Raw genomic sequence first — 16,531 nt, 5'->3', positions numbered from 1 at the left:
ATAAATCAAAACTAACTTTAGCTGGACAATAACTTTATTCTAGAGCTGCTATAAAGCCAAAACAATCTCTGTTTCCGATTATCACTGTAAAGCTGCTTTGAAACCATCTATATTGTTAAAAGCGCTATATAAATGAAGGTGACTTGACTTGACTTCTTTTATGTGAAATGGTAAATACCAGTTTGATTCAGCATGATTGATGTTCACTCCTGATACAAATGAATAAATTACTGTCACTGTAAAATATTTTTTTTGTAAAACATATGTCAAATATCAATGCTGGAATTTTAAATCTTTAAGTAAAGACCAAACGTTTGCTTCTGTCATGCTCATTTTGCAATCTAGATCGTTTTCAGTCAGCTGGTAAAATGGTGATGTCGTTCTATGGAGGCGTGTTAAAGGCGGGCTTTAGGATAGCGCTGCGGGGCTACTGGCCCGACAGTGGATACCGGACTTGATTTTGAGCTCGGTGCTTGAGGTCCGAGGCTATTGGCCTTGCCTTTAGCCCTGGCTTGCACTGGCCCGACAGTGGAAAAGCGGCTACTGAGGTTAATAAAAACTGCCAAATCTTAGATCACACTACCAAACGAAAAAATATAAAAACACAAGCAATAACGATGGGCCTAAAGTTTAAAATGAGAATGAGCAAACCTGTCGCTTGGCTAATGAAGATGAGTCCTGCAGCATGTCCATAATGATGGGGAAGAGCTCATCCATCCATTTCCTCATCTCCAGTCCACTCACCTGGAACATATTAAAGAAAGGGACACGGTTCACAGCATTTCAACTGAGCAAAATCAATGAGCTTTCAGGGTTGACTTTTTGAGTGTATATTTTGAATGTGAATCATCCAGGTTGCTCTAGTCCATTGTTTAATACCAACCGTAGTAGTCATATCTAACGTCACCATTTATACCATTTATCTGCGGAAAAAACAATTCGCTCTTACACTTAATCCCTTTTCTCCAACCTCCTCCTTACCCATTGTCCATAAACATTCTGTCTCTATGTTTGTCTTCTCAACAGAGCTACCCTGACCATTCTCCTGAAAGTTTCCTAAATATTGTGCAGCACTGAGTAGGAAGTAGACATGGTAATTTTAAAGGTACTGTAGATGATGTCTAAAGTTCAGGCTAGAAAATGATCCATTACCTGGGCAAGTTCTCCAATGGTAGCTAAAACGCTGATAACGACTGCAGGGTTGGGATCGGGATCTTTCAGCTTTAAGATGAGGGCCTGTGTGAAGAACAAAAATGGAAAAATACATCCCAAACATTTAGTCACACTTCAAGACCATCACAATATCTACATCCAGAAAAGTGACTGGCAAGTAATTAGATATGGGAATCATAATGAATTTAAAATTTACCTCAATAATTATGCTTAGTATAAAGTACTATTAATAGGAACAAAACTATTGATATAGCAAAAAAAAACAGAAAAAAAATTCTTAACACATTGTCACACAACAGTAATCAATCCGTTGCTAAGCCCCACTTTGCAAAAAATTACTGACCAATCCAACATTATATACTGACCATATTAAACAAGTTTTTCTCTTTTCTAATGAAAGTCTGTGTTTATCTAGTTTTACAAATGTTTTAAAAAATAAATAAGTTAAAACATTGTTTACAGGGCACTTTAAGAAAATAAATATTGATTCTTGAAAATTCATGCTGTGGATTAAACTGTGAAAGTCCTCATTCTGAAATTAACATATACTATTAGTAGGAACACTAAAAAATTTTGAATGTCAACTGCAGAAATTATCTTGCCTATTTTCCAAGTACAAACAAATAAACTTCCTGTTACAAAATTTCACAACACATTTGACAACATCCCTAAAACACATGCAGAGGTATTAAGGATGTGACTGTACCTTGAGAATGGGCTCCATGTATGGGCGGATGAGTCTGGGGGCATTAGACACCAAGTGACCCAACATGCGGGCACTTTGCTCTTTGTTTCGGCCCACACCGCTATGTTCCAGCTCAGTCAGGATCTGGACAACGTTTTATTGCATTGGACAGTACCAAGTTTGGCATTATTCAATTGTATAACTACAGACACATTCATAACAGATGTGTAACAAAACAATTAATATTTGACAGAGACTATCATATTATTGTTTTATAAAAACAAATAAAACAAGAACTCTTCTAATGAGAAGACAGTAATGGCAGCACACTTAATATTAAAGGTTTCCAAGCAATATGAAAGTTGCTAGCCAACAGTTAAGTGAATTTGTTGAGGTGCCAGGGAAAACAGAGTCAGACAAGGCTGACTAGAGCTATGGTGAAACAAAACAGCTGCTATTTCAGTGGAAAAACATTTACTCATTTACTCCATCTGTTGGTAACTGAGATGAAGTAAAGTCATAGAAAAGAATGGCTACAATTCCTCGTAACAATTCTGCAGTGTTTAATATGAGTATGAGTTTATTATAACCTACTACATTTGGCAAAATGTGCAGTATAAAAAGTATTCCACTGTATGGAATAGTGTATCCCACAATCTTTAACATCTCTATTTTAACTCATTTTATTGGTCTGCCAAGGCTGAAGACATTTTTACACTAAATTTAGATAACAGTAACTGTACTGCAGAAGTTATCTGTACTGAAGTACCTTTGAACCTAAGGCTTCCCCTACTAGATGATAACTCTGTGTTTAAGAAACAAAATTATATTAATTTTAGATTTTAGAAATTACAATGTCTGTGCTGCCTTCAAAAATCAGTCAGATGAAGGTATGTCAGTAGACAAGATGTGACAATCTTTGGATTCAGACATGGCTTGTTGCCTTCCTACCTGCAGAATTTTTCAGCTTTGGGACACAGCCAAATGCAGTTAAGTATGATCAGGGTTGGAGCTAAACTCTGCAGGAAAGTGGACCTCTGGGCCAGAGTTGAGAACACCTACTGTAGCTCAACACACAGTAGCTAGGCCAGATCAGACACCTCTTGGCCACTCCAAGTCTTGAATCAATCTTTAAATGTCACTTGGTTTATATTATACATTACATGTGATGTATAATATATAAAAATTGACAGAATTAACATAGTTTTTCTGAATGTATTAACTGTATGTTTAATGTCATTATTTCGAGAAACTCACAATATAATGTCAATAAAAAAGAATAACTGACAAATATTTAGTAAAAGGATTTGAAAAATCTATTAACTCCAATGTCACGTGGTTTATGCAGGTATTCACAAGATAATCTACATAAATATTTCTCAATTGAGCGAGTTGATTTAATATTTAATATTTAACAACTTGACAACTTAATTGTCTTATTTCATGAATATTTTTGTCCAGTCTACAATCACAGTTATGCAAAAGTACACATTTGTAGTAAACATATTTTCAAGTGAGTTGTTTTTTAAAATGGGCTTTAAATTACATTCACTTATAATTACAAATTACAGTTACTTTATAATAATGAGAGCGTTAGGTTTGTATAAAAAGATATTCTTAGAAATTCCTAGAAATACAAGATATCAGCAGTTGTCCTAAAATTTTTACTTTCTTTCAAGTGTTTTTACAGACACATTGAGAAATGCGAGATAAAATAAGTATATAATAAAAGACACAGTTGTGAGATATACAGTGTCAAGTGGCAATTTCAGTCTCAAGCCATATATCAGGATATCACTAGGGCTTGTGTTGTTTAATACATATAAGAGATGCTTTTCTCCAGCACACAATTTACATTTTACCTTTATATACTCTATAAATGTTATGAATTGAAATTCATGCGTATATTTCCATTTTGCAAAACAATTTGTCATAACAGCAACAGAGTCATTGTTCAACTTTAAAGATGGAGAAAAATAAGCGCAATAAGTTAATCTAAAATATGAACTTTAAACAAATATTTGTTGTTGGATATCAAATTTACACAAGGATTAGCATTATATATTTTTTTTTTATAAAAACCATTTGGTTGTATTTTTGTATTATCGCTAGTATTATTATTAGTTCTGACTTAAATTTTTTAATGCTGGTGCTAACACATCAGCTGTTGGTGATACCATATGTACAACTTGGTGGCACCAGCACCAACACTCTCATATGTTAGTCAGGAGAACTGAATATTGAAAATATATAAGAGTAGTATGAGTAGTATGGTAGGATGCCATTTCAAATATAGCCATGTGCTGTGAAAAATGTAAATACCTGAATAAGCATCTTGCGCAGGAAGGGCATGACAAAGGCAGGGTTCATACTGCTAAGACGGCCGATAGTGCAGATGGCCAGTTCACGAATCTCAAACACTTCATCATTAAGTGCCACAAACAGAGCCTGGAGGTTCTCTGCTTGTGCCAGGTGGGCATCAAAGCGTTCGTCCAGGGAGGCCAGCACACAGTATCGAATATCAGGGTCTGAGAGGAAGCCACATGTACAGTGCACAGCATAAATGAGTACACCCACTCTGAACTTACAATTTAGCAATTTCTCTTCACATAGAAGATTTCACAGTAAAAATCTGGTAGACCAATTACCAAAAAAGCATGTCAATATTAAAGAGGAAAATAAGATTTTTTTTTTATCAAAGTGATCAAACTTGGAAAAATGAGTACACCCTCCAGAAGTTGGAAAAATGAGTAAACCCTCCAGAAGTTGGAAAAATGAGTACACCCTCCAGAAGTTACCAAATTAAAACTTAATAAAACATGCAAGTTAATGGAATTTTTTTGATAAACGTGAGTATGTTGAAGTAAAAATTAAAGTAGGAGTCCTTTCTTTGTTACATATCTGTTACTGTATCATTCTTTGATTCATGCTGACAACAAAGAAACCACATTGAAGAGAATGGTCAGGAGATTTATTTCTTTATACAAAATAGGAGAACGGTCAAATAGTATTAAAAAAATCATTGTTGCACAATGATGAGCATACTATAAAAAAAAGGGAAGGTACTTGAAATAAGGTCCCTGAAATAATAAGACCTTCACTTTAAGCTTCTTGTGATTTTTAGCAAAAGACAAGAGCAGAAAAATGCCAAGCAAGTGTCTAAGAGCTGGCGAAAGCTACGAGAAGAGTATCGACTATTTCATCTCCCACAGTAAGACGCAACAGCAGTGAAATACATGGTTGTTGTCAAAAAAAAAGAAGAAAGTACCTTAAGTAGTACTCTCTCCAAGTCAAGCATTTTGGATCTAACAGCATCCAAAATGTATGTCGTTGTAAGGGGGAGGAGTACAGTGAGAAGTAGCTGGTCCTCACAGTGAACATGGCAGTTTAAATGGAAGTTTGTAGTTTAAATAAACCATACAAATGATATATTTCAACAGGACTTGCTTTATTAATATTTATTGTGAATTTCTTAACCAAATTTTAACAACATAAGGGCATATCCCTTGAGCACAGCTGATGACGCTTTGAAATGATGCTTAAGTGATCAAGAACATTCCAATGTACAAAAAATCTTTCTTTTGATTCCTACATCTTCATTTTCTTTCTTTGTATCCTTCCCTCACATCCTAAGGTGGTAGAGTTAGGAAGCGAGGAAAAAAAGCAAGGATGCACAAATAAGAAATGAGAAGCACCCATTAACTCTATTCTCCCAAAGAATTTTACCTGACCTTTAGACTACTGAGCACCATTTTGTAGAGACAAGTTGAGCAACACTTCCCATTAAACAAGGAAGTCATCCTTGAACAGTTAAATAGGATAGATGTGACGATTTTTTGGCCTTCCAAAAACGAATGACACTAGGAATCATTGGTTAGATTTTATTTTTAACGCTGTTCCTGAGCAGTACAACCCAAAAGTTAGTTTGTGTACAGCGCATTTTATGGAGTACAGCTTCCTGAACCTGGGAGAGTACAACGCCGGCACTACACAAGTCTTGCTTGCAAGGTTGCTTCCGATCAATCTGCTTGATCATTCACATTTTCAGAATCTGACTCGGGCTTGAACTGATATGGTAAAACCGACGACAATAACTGTTAACCGTTTACAACTGCTTAAGAAGCCATGGAAGCTGAAGCTCGTGTTATGGAAAAAGGGGCTTTGTAGAAACTGGAACTCAATCAAAGTGTTTCAGACAGACTGGGAATAGAGGTACTGCAACAATGTACAACATGTGAAAAACAATGTGTTTTTTGAATATTAAAGCATGTTAACCTATTCTAATACACCGAATAATCATAATGATGAACTTTTAAACTATTAACAGAACCCCAGATTCTATGCATTAAACTTTACTGGCTAAAACTCAACTTATGTATTTCTATTTATTAAGAATCTCCACTATGCAACACGCTTTCATTCAATTTATGGACATATACATTAGGGGTGGGCGATATGACCTAAAATTAATATCACGGTATTTTTCATCTTTTGAACGGTGACGGTATAATATCACGGTATAACTTTTTTTTGGTACATTTTGGGAGGAGTAGCCTGTCCTGTCTCTCTTTAGTATGTGAATAAAGTTAATATTTTTATAATATAATAAGTAAATGGTAGGTATCCTTATCAAAAAGAGACATGGGAGAGTATTATGCATTCTCAACATTTATTTTGCAAAAAACCTAAAGATATTACTTAACAGTGTACAACAAAACAAAAATTAGCAGTGTAATAACTAGGGCTGTTTTCGACTAAGGATTTTCATAGTCGAATCTGATTCGTTAGATTTTGCCGTAGTCGATTGATAGTCGAACCTTTTTTTTTTTTCTTTTTTTTAGATAGCAGCTAGATTTTTTCCATTTCAAACAAAAGAGCTAAAACACATATATCACACATATATTATAATATTTCATAAACATGAGGAGCAATATGAGAGAGAAATTTGGTGATCGTTGTTTAGGTACATTAAACCACGTAAAGCTTTTTAACGCACATGAGAACCGCCTGGAGTCAACTCGCACATGAGATCCGCGTGGAGTCAACTCACAGCCGCTCCGCAGCCCTGCTGAAAATGTGAAGCAGAAACGCTTAATATCAGATAACGTCCATAATAATTGGACTCCGGGTTCGATTTTTTTTTACCATTTTCAGTGGTTATGAGGAGCAATATGAGAGGGAAATTTGGTAATCGTTGTTTACATTAAACCACGTAAAGCTTTTTAACGCACATGAGAACCGTGTGGAGTCAACCCACAGCCGCTCCGCAGCCCTGCTGAAAATGTGAAGCAGATTTTTGAATACATTTTTATTTATTTACATTAGTAAGCTACAGGACATCGTCTTTCAAAACATGACCTGCGCGAAAGCGAAAAAATAAATAAAAATGTACCCAGCCCTTCTGAAAATGCGAATGCGTCTCTGTCCCCAGCACATTTCAAACCAAAGGTTTGAGGTTCATAGTCGAATCAGACCTCTCCGAATCGAATCGTCGAATCCTCGACTATTAGAAGTCAGCCCTATTATTTAGAATTAGATATTATTGATGTAAATGCAGCCGTTCAAGGAACATAATTGATTTATTACGGTATTGACGGTATTAGAAAATCCATGTCGTGGCGCAATGTCACACCGGTGATGACTATGACACCGGTGTACCGCCCACCCCTAATATACATTTACATTTGTATGAGTATAAACGTACTTGCACACAGAAATGTGTATATACATAATCTATAAGCTAACATGCATTTAAACAGCTGTGTCTCTCACCTGGGTCAGTGATGCCAACCACCAGTAACTTGCTGAGAACATCAGCCACCACCTGCACAGCGGTTTGACTGACCACATGTCCGTGGCCGCTGATCAGGTGAATGGACGGGGTGAGCAGACGTGAGCAGGTACGTGCTGCCTCCATGCGGATCTCCTTGTGCTCGCTGTTCAGGAAGTGGTCAGCACAGTGGCGCACAAACTGGGTCAAGGAGTGACCTAAAAATGAACCAAACAGGAAAGAAAAAAACATTGTGATCAGTTGAGCCCAATTTGATATGAATATTAAAAGGTTAGATCAGATGTTTTATCAAGCAATTATTATTTACATTTAGATACATTGTAAGGCAGAATGCCATGGGACAGAAAAGATACTGTATAGGGTTCAGAGTTGTTCCTCTTGAACTCTGGATATTTTGCTTAAAATAAGTATCTACTAAAAACAAACAAACATTGTACATAATCAAAATGCCCTCATCATGAGCAGAAAAAAGTTTTTGTTGTCTTTCCCTGCCATCTACAAATAATTTTCCCAATTATAGCAATCATGTGTGTGTGTGTTTGTTTTTAAGGCTCTTACATGCTGATTAATAATGCTAAATCTAGATGAAAAAAACGTCTTGTCACAAACCTGGTCATATATGCCAGATAAAATAACTATATTTGCAGCATTGTTGTTTTCTGCAGTGTTTTAGCAAAAGTATCCATCTATTTTACTGATCACTGTGTTTCTAATACTGTTGTTAAAATAACCACGTCATCTGCAGCTCTTCGTGGTGCTTTAGTGTCTTTAGCAAGGAAAACCAACATGCATGGAACAGAAAGAGCTTGAATGAAGCGATTTTACCTCTGGGTAAAAGTATTAGAGCATATAGCGCCGGAAGTTAATTACCATAAAGGACCCTGAGCACTTGTGGTTTGAACCACTCCTTTGTTTTGACGTGCTGCTCACTTTAACTGGAAACGGTAAAATGGTACAACAGTTGTCATTAAGTCTCGCGGGCCGGTTGGAACCAAGCCAGGGTCCGGACCAGGATCGCAGTCTGCCATTTGAATATTCCTAATTTAGGGAATATTAGTGTCTATGTGTAGATTTTTTTTTTTTTGAAACCATTGATTTTGCAGTAAACAATTTGTATATACTTTATAGCAATAACTGTTCTATCCAGACCATCAAATCATCATTGGATGATAATTTTTTCAGGTTGCTCCTTTGCACTTAATAATTGTATATTGTTCTGAAGAATTGAATACAGTATTGTATACTGTTTTAGGCATGCCTTATGATAGAATAATAGTTATTGTAACCTCATCTATATCTTGCTGCCTATCAAAATAATCTTAGTTTAACATTGGTGTATAGCTCCTCCTTGTAGCATGCATTGTACGCTTGTTATATTAATCAGACTATAAAGGGACACAAAACTGCCAGCCCATGCTGATCACGCAAATGAGTCAACTTCCAAACAAAGGAACTTTTCCCGGTTGAAAATTACACCTTTCTCGGTCAAGCCAAATTCGAAAGGTGTGACCGCCACAGAAGTTAAAGGGCACTGTTTTAGCGCTCTCCCTCTTCCGTCTTCTTCTGGTTGCTGTTCGTGTGAAAAGAGTGGTGACATCCGGTCTGAATAAATTAGGTCAACCCAACCGGAACCGGGAACACTTCCCATAACACCCGATGTACTTGTTACATAAGAAGAATGGCATCTATGCTAATATTAGTCTCTCTATTTATCCCGAGGTTACTGTAGTCAGCCGTATCTGCTCTGTACCCAGATCAGATGGTGGACCTGCACCTAGACACGACCACAACGCAGCCCTGAACATCAGATGAGATCCTGTCAACTAAACAATCCCCTGTGAAGGCCTCGTCGACACGACAGCCATTGGCACAGATCCTTAGCAAAGACCACAATACAAGAGGCAGACAAGCCCTCTGCACAGACCTATGACCAGTTTCATCTCAATACTGGCGTGATGAATCCGATCTTCAAGAAAAAGGAACTGGATGAAATATTTGAATGCTACGATCCACAATCTGATTTCTGACGTGTGATGCAGCCTGAATCATAATCACACCGTGTTTGTTCTTTGGCCAGATGACAACTGGCCCCCAGACTGAGTCTGGTTCTCTCAAGGTTTTTTTCCCCATTCTGTCACCTTATGGAATTTGGGTTCCTTGCCACTGTCCCCTCTGGCCTGTATAGTTGGGGTCACTTAATATTCAACAATATTATTGATTTGACTGAACCGACACTATTGGAAGAGAACTGAACTGAGCTGGATGATGACATCACTATTTTCTGCAGAACTACTTAATAATGAACTAATTTAATAATTAATGATCTTTACACTGGAACTGAATCAACACTGAATAGACTTCAGCTGAACAATGACACTATTTTCTCTTAGAGCTGCTGTTATCACTGTAAAGCTGCTTTGCAACAATCTGTATTGTATAAAGCGCTAAATAAAAAGGTGACTTGACTACAATAGGTGATAGTCCAGGTTACTAGAAACTTCCAGGCTGGTGTGGCAGGTTGTAGTAAAACTTTGCAGGACATTGGCCAGCAGAAAGAGGATTGGACATTTCTACCCTTGTCCAATAGGTGCCTTTTAAGACACTATTCATGAAAGAACATAATTAAAAGTAGATCTTTGCAAAAAAAAATTCATAATTTATTAATAAACTGAAAATAAAATGGCATTTTAACCTAAAGTGTCATCTAAAGTATCCTGTACCTTCAAATTCAAAGCTGCCGAGAGTACGCAGTGCCAGGGTGATGCTGCCCACATCGCTAGCCTCAGGGATGTTGGTCAGGCTGGGTGATGCCAACTGGTATGCCAGGCCCTTGGGCATACCTGGATGACGCAGAGGCTTATGCATGAGCACAAGTGAAAGCATCTTTAGCAGACCGTCCTGAATGTCCTTCTTCAGCTGTGGGATCTGCCTGCTCAGGTCGTAAAGCACTGCGGTGAGAGCAGGACTAAAGAGAAGAGAGGGAGAGAATCAGACAGATGACACAGGAAATGATGTCTGAATCTTCTGGCATGTAGAATAGAGAGGTCTGCACAGGCTTTAAACTGAAGCCCGAACCCGTGTGACCGACCCAAACCTGAACAGTAGTGTTAAAGTTTAAGACCGAACCCGAAATCTCGCTGTAGAGATGTAAGCCAAGACAGCTTTGTAAGACCTAGACTACATGTAACCGCTGAGCTTTTATTGGTTGAAACGACAAGATCATATCGTACAAGGTTTAAAACATAATAGACACATCAAGTGGTAGAAAATGTGAATGATTCAGAGAGACGCACAGAGACGGCAACACGGCTATTTTACTACCTATCGCGTTTTCTTTCATGCATATAGTTTGCACTCATTTATCATATCATACAATGTTTTAAACATTTAAATACACATATCAAATAGTAGAAAATGTGTATGATGTAGTTTAAGTTGATAGCAGCCTTTTGACAAAGCCGATTTCTGAGAGACGCGAGAGAAACAAAGCTATTTGATTTACAAAAGCGCATGCTCATTTCATTCATAGAGTTTTCACTCATTTGTGTATCATAATATAATCTATCATATCGTCTCTCAAGGATTAAAACATTTAAATATACATATCAAATAGTAGAAAATGTTTATAATGCAGTATTTTATTGATAGTAGGCCTACTCTTGACAAAGCTCTGATTTCTGAGAGACACAGAGACTGTAACGCAGCTTTTTTGATTTGCACTGTGCTTAGTTTACACTCATTCACTTCACACACACATTATTGCATAGTAATTCTGGAGATTTATGTATAATTTTGTGCTATCCCCTGGCTCACCTGTTATCCAAATATTTTTCCATTTAGGCCTATTCAGTAGTATTCGTTGCAGTGCAGCTTTCCCTGCATCATTTGGCACTGTAATACGTTTTCCCTCAGTAATTGTTTGCCTTATCGCACTCATAGTTAAGGTTTGAGTGCCGTCTGCTGTGTTGTGACTGAAAGAGCACGCGAGAGCACACGCGAAAAACAGTTCTGTTAATATATAAATAATATATATATATACTCAAGCCTTAACTACATATAGTTTTTCTTAGTTAAAAACCCAAACCAGACCCGAAGCCGAAGATATTCATGATACATTAACCCAAACCCGGCCTGAAAGCCATGAATTTTTCGGGACACGTCGGGCTCAGGTCAGGTAGCAGACTTCTGATGTAGAATCCAAGCAAAAAGCTTTTGCACAATCAACTGCATTTATGTTTAGTAGTTTTATTATTAGTTAATAATAACTAAGAAAAAATTAGATTTAAACACTAACTCAAAGTAGTTTGACTGGTACAGTACCTGAGACCAACAGCTAACATAGGCTCCAGAAGTTCTTTGACATCCTGTTGGATGCTAGGCCCCATGGCTCTGGACAGCATACTTATACAAGTAAACACAGTAGCATCCACCTGCATAGTCTTCTGCCTCCTAAAAGATTACAACACAGGACAGAGGGAGAAAAAGAAAAGAAAAGAACATTTACAATGTATATAATTGTAATGTAATATAATTCCTAACTTTAAATGTTTAGTGAAACAATAACAACACTAGTACATTTGGAAAGAATCAAAATGTGATTGTGTTTGTAGGTTCAAAGTCATGATTTAACATATATGAGCTAAATTTTATATTGAACTCTGATCATGTTGCCCGGCACTAATAAAACATTGGACAGCAAACTTACTAACTTAATATTACTAAAAGTTGTACTCCTAGAAGTTGACGAAACGAAATGTTATCAGATTTTGTACTTGTTAAAATGTACAGTCTTTTGCTTCCAGGGAAATACAAAATGCTCTCTAGAATGAGAATGTTCTACAGTTTAAACATTATGATAGTGGCTTCATTACTTTTGTCTATGGTACAAGCTGTCAAGTGAAAATGCTGTACATGAACAAAAGAAAGATACTGATCAACAGCCAATTGCATGGGATTAACTGAAAAAATAAATAATAATAATTTATTTAGCATGGATCATAACGTTGTCATAGTCTTTAAACAAACAATAAATCATTTGAAGCTGAATGGTTCATCTGCTTAATAATCACTGTATGCCCTCTTATTGCTTTCATTTTTTAGCCCTCTAGATAGTGCTTGGATCTGAGCTGTGCACTAAAGAAAGTTTGGATTTGGATGGTTTCAGATTCTTACTTGTGTGCAAAGTCTTTAGGTGGCAGTGCAGCTTTAATAATCTCCAGGATCTTGGTGAGGAAGGGCTGAATTTCGGCCCTCACAGCCACCACCAGCAGACCCAATGCTTGAAACGCTGCCGTCCGTTCCTTTTCTTTTTTCAGGCAGCCCAGCAGGTGCCCCATAGTGTCCTGCAAATACTGATCTGAGGGTAGAAGAAAAAGAATAGAATAAAAAAATACATATAGTCATAAAGTGACTAAATACATAAAGTAAAACCAAACAAAAGTATTATTGTAATATGCACAGTAGCACCACAATAAATGAAAAAAATTAAGCTTTGTTAAAAATAAAGTGTCACTGAATTAGAGAGACATTTAATTATTGATATCAAAAATCAGTTGGTGGTTTACCAGTAAAAATGTGAGGCTGGAAGGCAGCGAGTCGAGGCAGAAGGTTTAGGATAGTCATCTGGATTAGTGGATTCTTACTGGTCCTGTATTTCAGCACCCAACGGCACACCTGATACAACAGCAGAGCCATAATGTCATAACATTTGTGCAGTTTGTTCCATTCATAACACTATTCAGAAACATAATTGCAACATAAAATTCTATTATAAATGCGAAAAGTTCAGAAACTGAAACACCGATGTTATGGGCCATTTAGACAATATAGATAATTTCTGAATCATATATTAGCACAAATTTGATAAATCAAACATTTTTGAAAACCTTTTAATCTTTAAATACATTCCGATTTCCAAGTGAGTTAGACAATCACCCTTTTTTGAAAAAGTATGTTTTTCAGAAAATTCAGGAATTCTATATGACCATTTAATTTGAGGGTATTGATTCTAGCCCATACATTTCTCCAATCATTGCCACACATGTAAATGTGCTTATTATAGCGCCAGCTACACTCAGTGGGAAGAAAAACGTCATATGATAATGGCTGCATGGTTTTGTTGCAAAGGGTTAGTAAAATGGTTGGTAACCAAATGGTTAGTAACAGTTTACAGAACTTTTCTGGCCATAAGAAAAATGTAATATTTTCTTAAATTTAAAGTAAATCAAATATAAAAAAAAACAAAACGTATTTTTCTTTAATTTTTCTTTCAATTTAAGGAACATCAAAGAAATTTCAAACAAACTGAAATGGTCTTTGCGCGCTTTCGAGGCTATATATTATATGTTATATATATATATATATATATATATATATATATACACAGTGAGGAAAATAAGTATTTGAACACCCTGCTATTTTGCAAGTTCTCCCACTTGGAAATCATGGAGGGGGTCTGAAATTGTCATCGTAGGTGCATGTCCACTGTGAGAGACATAATCTAAAAAAAAAAAATCCAGAAATCACAATATATGATTTTTTAACTATTTATTTGTATGATACAGCTGCAAATAAGTATTTGAACACCTGTCTATCAGCTAGAATTCTGACCCTCAAAGACCTGTTAGTCTGCCTTTAAAATGTCCACCTCCACTCCATTTATTATCCTAAATTAGATGCACCTGTTTGAGGTCGTTAGCTGCATAAAGACACCTGTCCACCCCATACAATCAGTAAGAATCCAACTACTAACATGGCCAAGACCAAAGAGCTGTCCAAAGACACTAGAGACAAAATTGTACACCTCCACAAGGCTGGAAAGGGCTACAGGGAAATTGCCAAGCAGCTTGGTGAAAAAAGGTCCACTGTTGGAGCAATCATTAGAAAATGGAAGAAGCTAAACATGACTGTCAATCTCCCTCGGACTGGGGCTCCATGCAAGATCTCACCTCGTGGGGTCTCAATGATCCTAAGAAAGGTGAGAAATCAGCCCAGAACTACACGGGAGGAGCTGGTCAATGACCTGAAAAGAGCTGGGACCACCGTTTCCAAGGTTACTGTTGGTAATACACTAAGACGTCATGGTTTGAAATCATGCATGGCACGGAAGGTTCCCCTGCTTAAACCAGCACATGTCAAGGCCCGTCTTAAGTTTGCCAATGACCATTTGGATGATCCAGAGGAGTCATGGGAGAAAGTCATGTGGTCAGATGAGACCAAAATAGAACTTTTTGGTCATAATTCCACTAAACGTGTTTGGAGGAAGAAGAATGATGAGTATGGTAAGAACACCATCCCTACTGTGAAGCATGGAGGTGGTAGCATCATGCTTTGGGGGGGGGTTTCTGCACATGGGACAGGGCGACTGCACTGTATTAAGGAGAGGATGACTGGGGCCATGTATTGCGAGATTTTGGGGAACAACCTCCTTCCCTCAGTTAGAGCATTGAATATGGGTCGAGGCTGGGTCTTCCAACATGACAATGACCCGAAGCACACAGCCAGGATATCCAAGGAGTGGCTCTGTAAGAAGCATATCAAGGTTCTGGCGTGGCCTAGCCAGTCTCCAGACCTAAACCCAATAGAGAATCTTTGGAGGGAGCTCAAACTCCGTGTTTCTCAGCGACAGCCCAGAAACCTGACTGATCTAGAGAAGATCTGTGTGGAGGAGTGGGCCAAAATCCCTCCTGCAGTGTGTGCAAACCTGGTGAAAAACTACAGGAAACGTTTGACCTCTGTAATTGCAAACAAAGGCTACTGTACCAAATATTAACATTGATTTTCTCAGGTGTTCAAATACTTATTTGCAGTTGTATCATACAAATAAATAGTTTTAAAAAATCATACATTGTGATTTCTGGATTTTTTTTTTTTTAGATTATGTCTCTCACAGTGGACATGCACCTACGATGACAATTTCAGACCCCTCCATGATTTCTAAGTGGGAGAACTAGCAAAATAGCAGGGTGTTCAAATACTTATTTTCCTCACTGTGTGTGTGTGTGTATATATATATATATATATATATATATATATATATACACACACACACACACACTACCGTTCAAAAGTTTGGGGTCAGTAAGATTTTTTTAATGTTTTTAAAAGAAGTATCTTCTGCTCACCAAGGCTGCATTTATTTGATAAAAAAACAACAAAAAAAACAACAGTAATATTGTGAAATATGACAATTTAAAATGACTGTTTTCTATTTTAATATATTTTAAACTGTAATTTATTTCTGTGATCAAAGCTGAATTTTCAGCATCATTACTCCAGTCTTCAGTGTCACATGATCCTAGAGAGAAATCATTCTAATATGATGATTAGATGCTCAAGAAACATTCATTATTATTATCAATTTTGAAAATAGTTGTGTACAATTTTCAAAAGAACTGCATTTATTTAAAATAGAATATTTTCTAACATTATAAAATGTCTTTACTGTAACTTTTGATCAGTTTAACTCATCCTTGATGAATAAAAGTATTGATTTATTTTATTTCTTTCCCCCCAAAATAAAAATCTTACTGACCCCAAACTTTTGAACGGTAGTGTTTAATGTTACAAAAGCTTTAGATTTCAGATAAATGCTGTTCTTTTGAACTTTCATAGCATCATAGCAATCATCATAGCATCATGAAATAAAAATGTAAATAACTGTTTTCAACATTGATAATAATCATAAATGTTTCTTGAGCATTAATCATCATATTAGAATGATTTCTGAAGGATCATGTGACACTGAAGACTGGAGTAATGATGCTGAAAATTCAGCTTTGATCACAGGAATAAATTACAGTTTAAAATATATTAAAATAGAAAACAGTCATTTTAAATAGTCATAATATTTCACAATATTACTGTTTTTTTTTTATTGTTTT

General features: G+C 36.6%; 1 protein-coding gene across 1 annotated transcript in view; it reads right to left on the bottom strand.

Annotated features, from left to right (window-relative positions):
• Positions 1–16,531, bottom strand: part of mtor (mechanistic target of rapamycin kinase) — a 222,836-nt gene that overhangs the window by 169,804 nt on the left and 36,501 nt on the right. The window contains exons 8-16 of the mRNA XM_084388404.1: positions 13,214–13,322; positions 12,822–13,005; positions 11,970–12,098; positions 10,370–10,614; positions 7,631–7,846; positions 4,181–4,386; positions 1,880–2,002; positions 1,153–1,236; positions 652–744 (exon numbers count right to left, since the gene is read on the bottom strand). Coding sequence (XP_084244530.1) covers positions 652–744; positions 1,153–1,236; positions 1,880–2,002; positions 4,181–4,386; positions 7,631–7,846; positions 10,370–10,614; positions 11,970–12,098; positions 12,822–13,005; positions 13,214–13,322 — 1,389 coding nt within the window. The remainder of the gene's footprint in view (positions 1–651; positions 745–1,152; positions 1,237–1,879; positions 2,003–4,180; positions 4,387–7,630; positions 7,847–10,369; positions 10,615–11,969; positions 12,099–12,821; positions 13,006–13,213; positions 13,323–16,531) is intronic.

The sequence above is a fragment of the Rutilus rutilus genome, assembly GCF_951802725.1.
Source record: "Rutilus rutilus genome assembly, chromosome: 19".
Lineage (NCBI taxonomy): Eukaryota > Metazoa > Chordata > Actinopteri > Cypriniformes > Leuciscidae > Rutilus > Rutilus rutilus.
The sequence above is the reverse complement of the archived record's forward strand: the minus strand, read 5'-3'. Positions and strand labels throughout refer to the sequence as shown.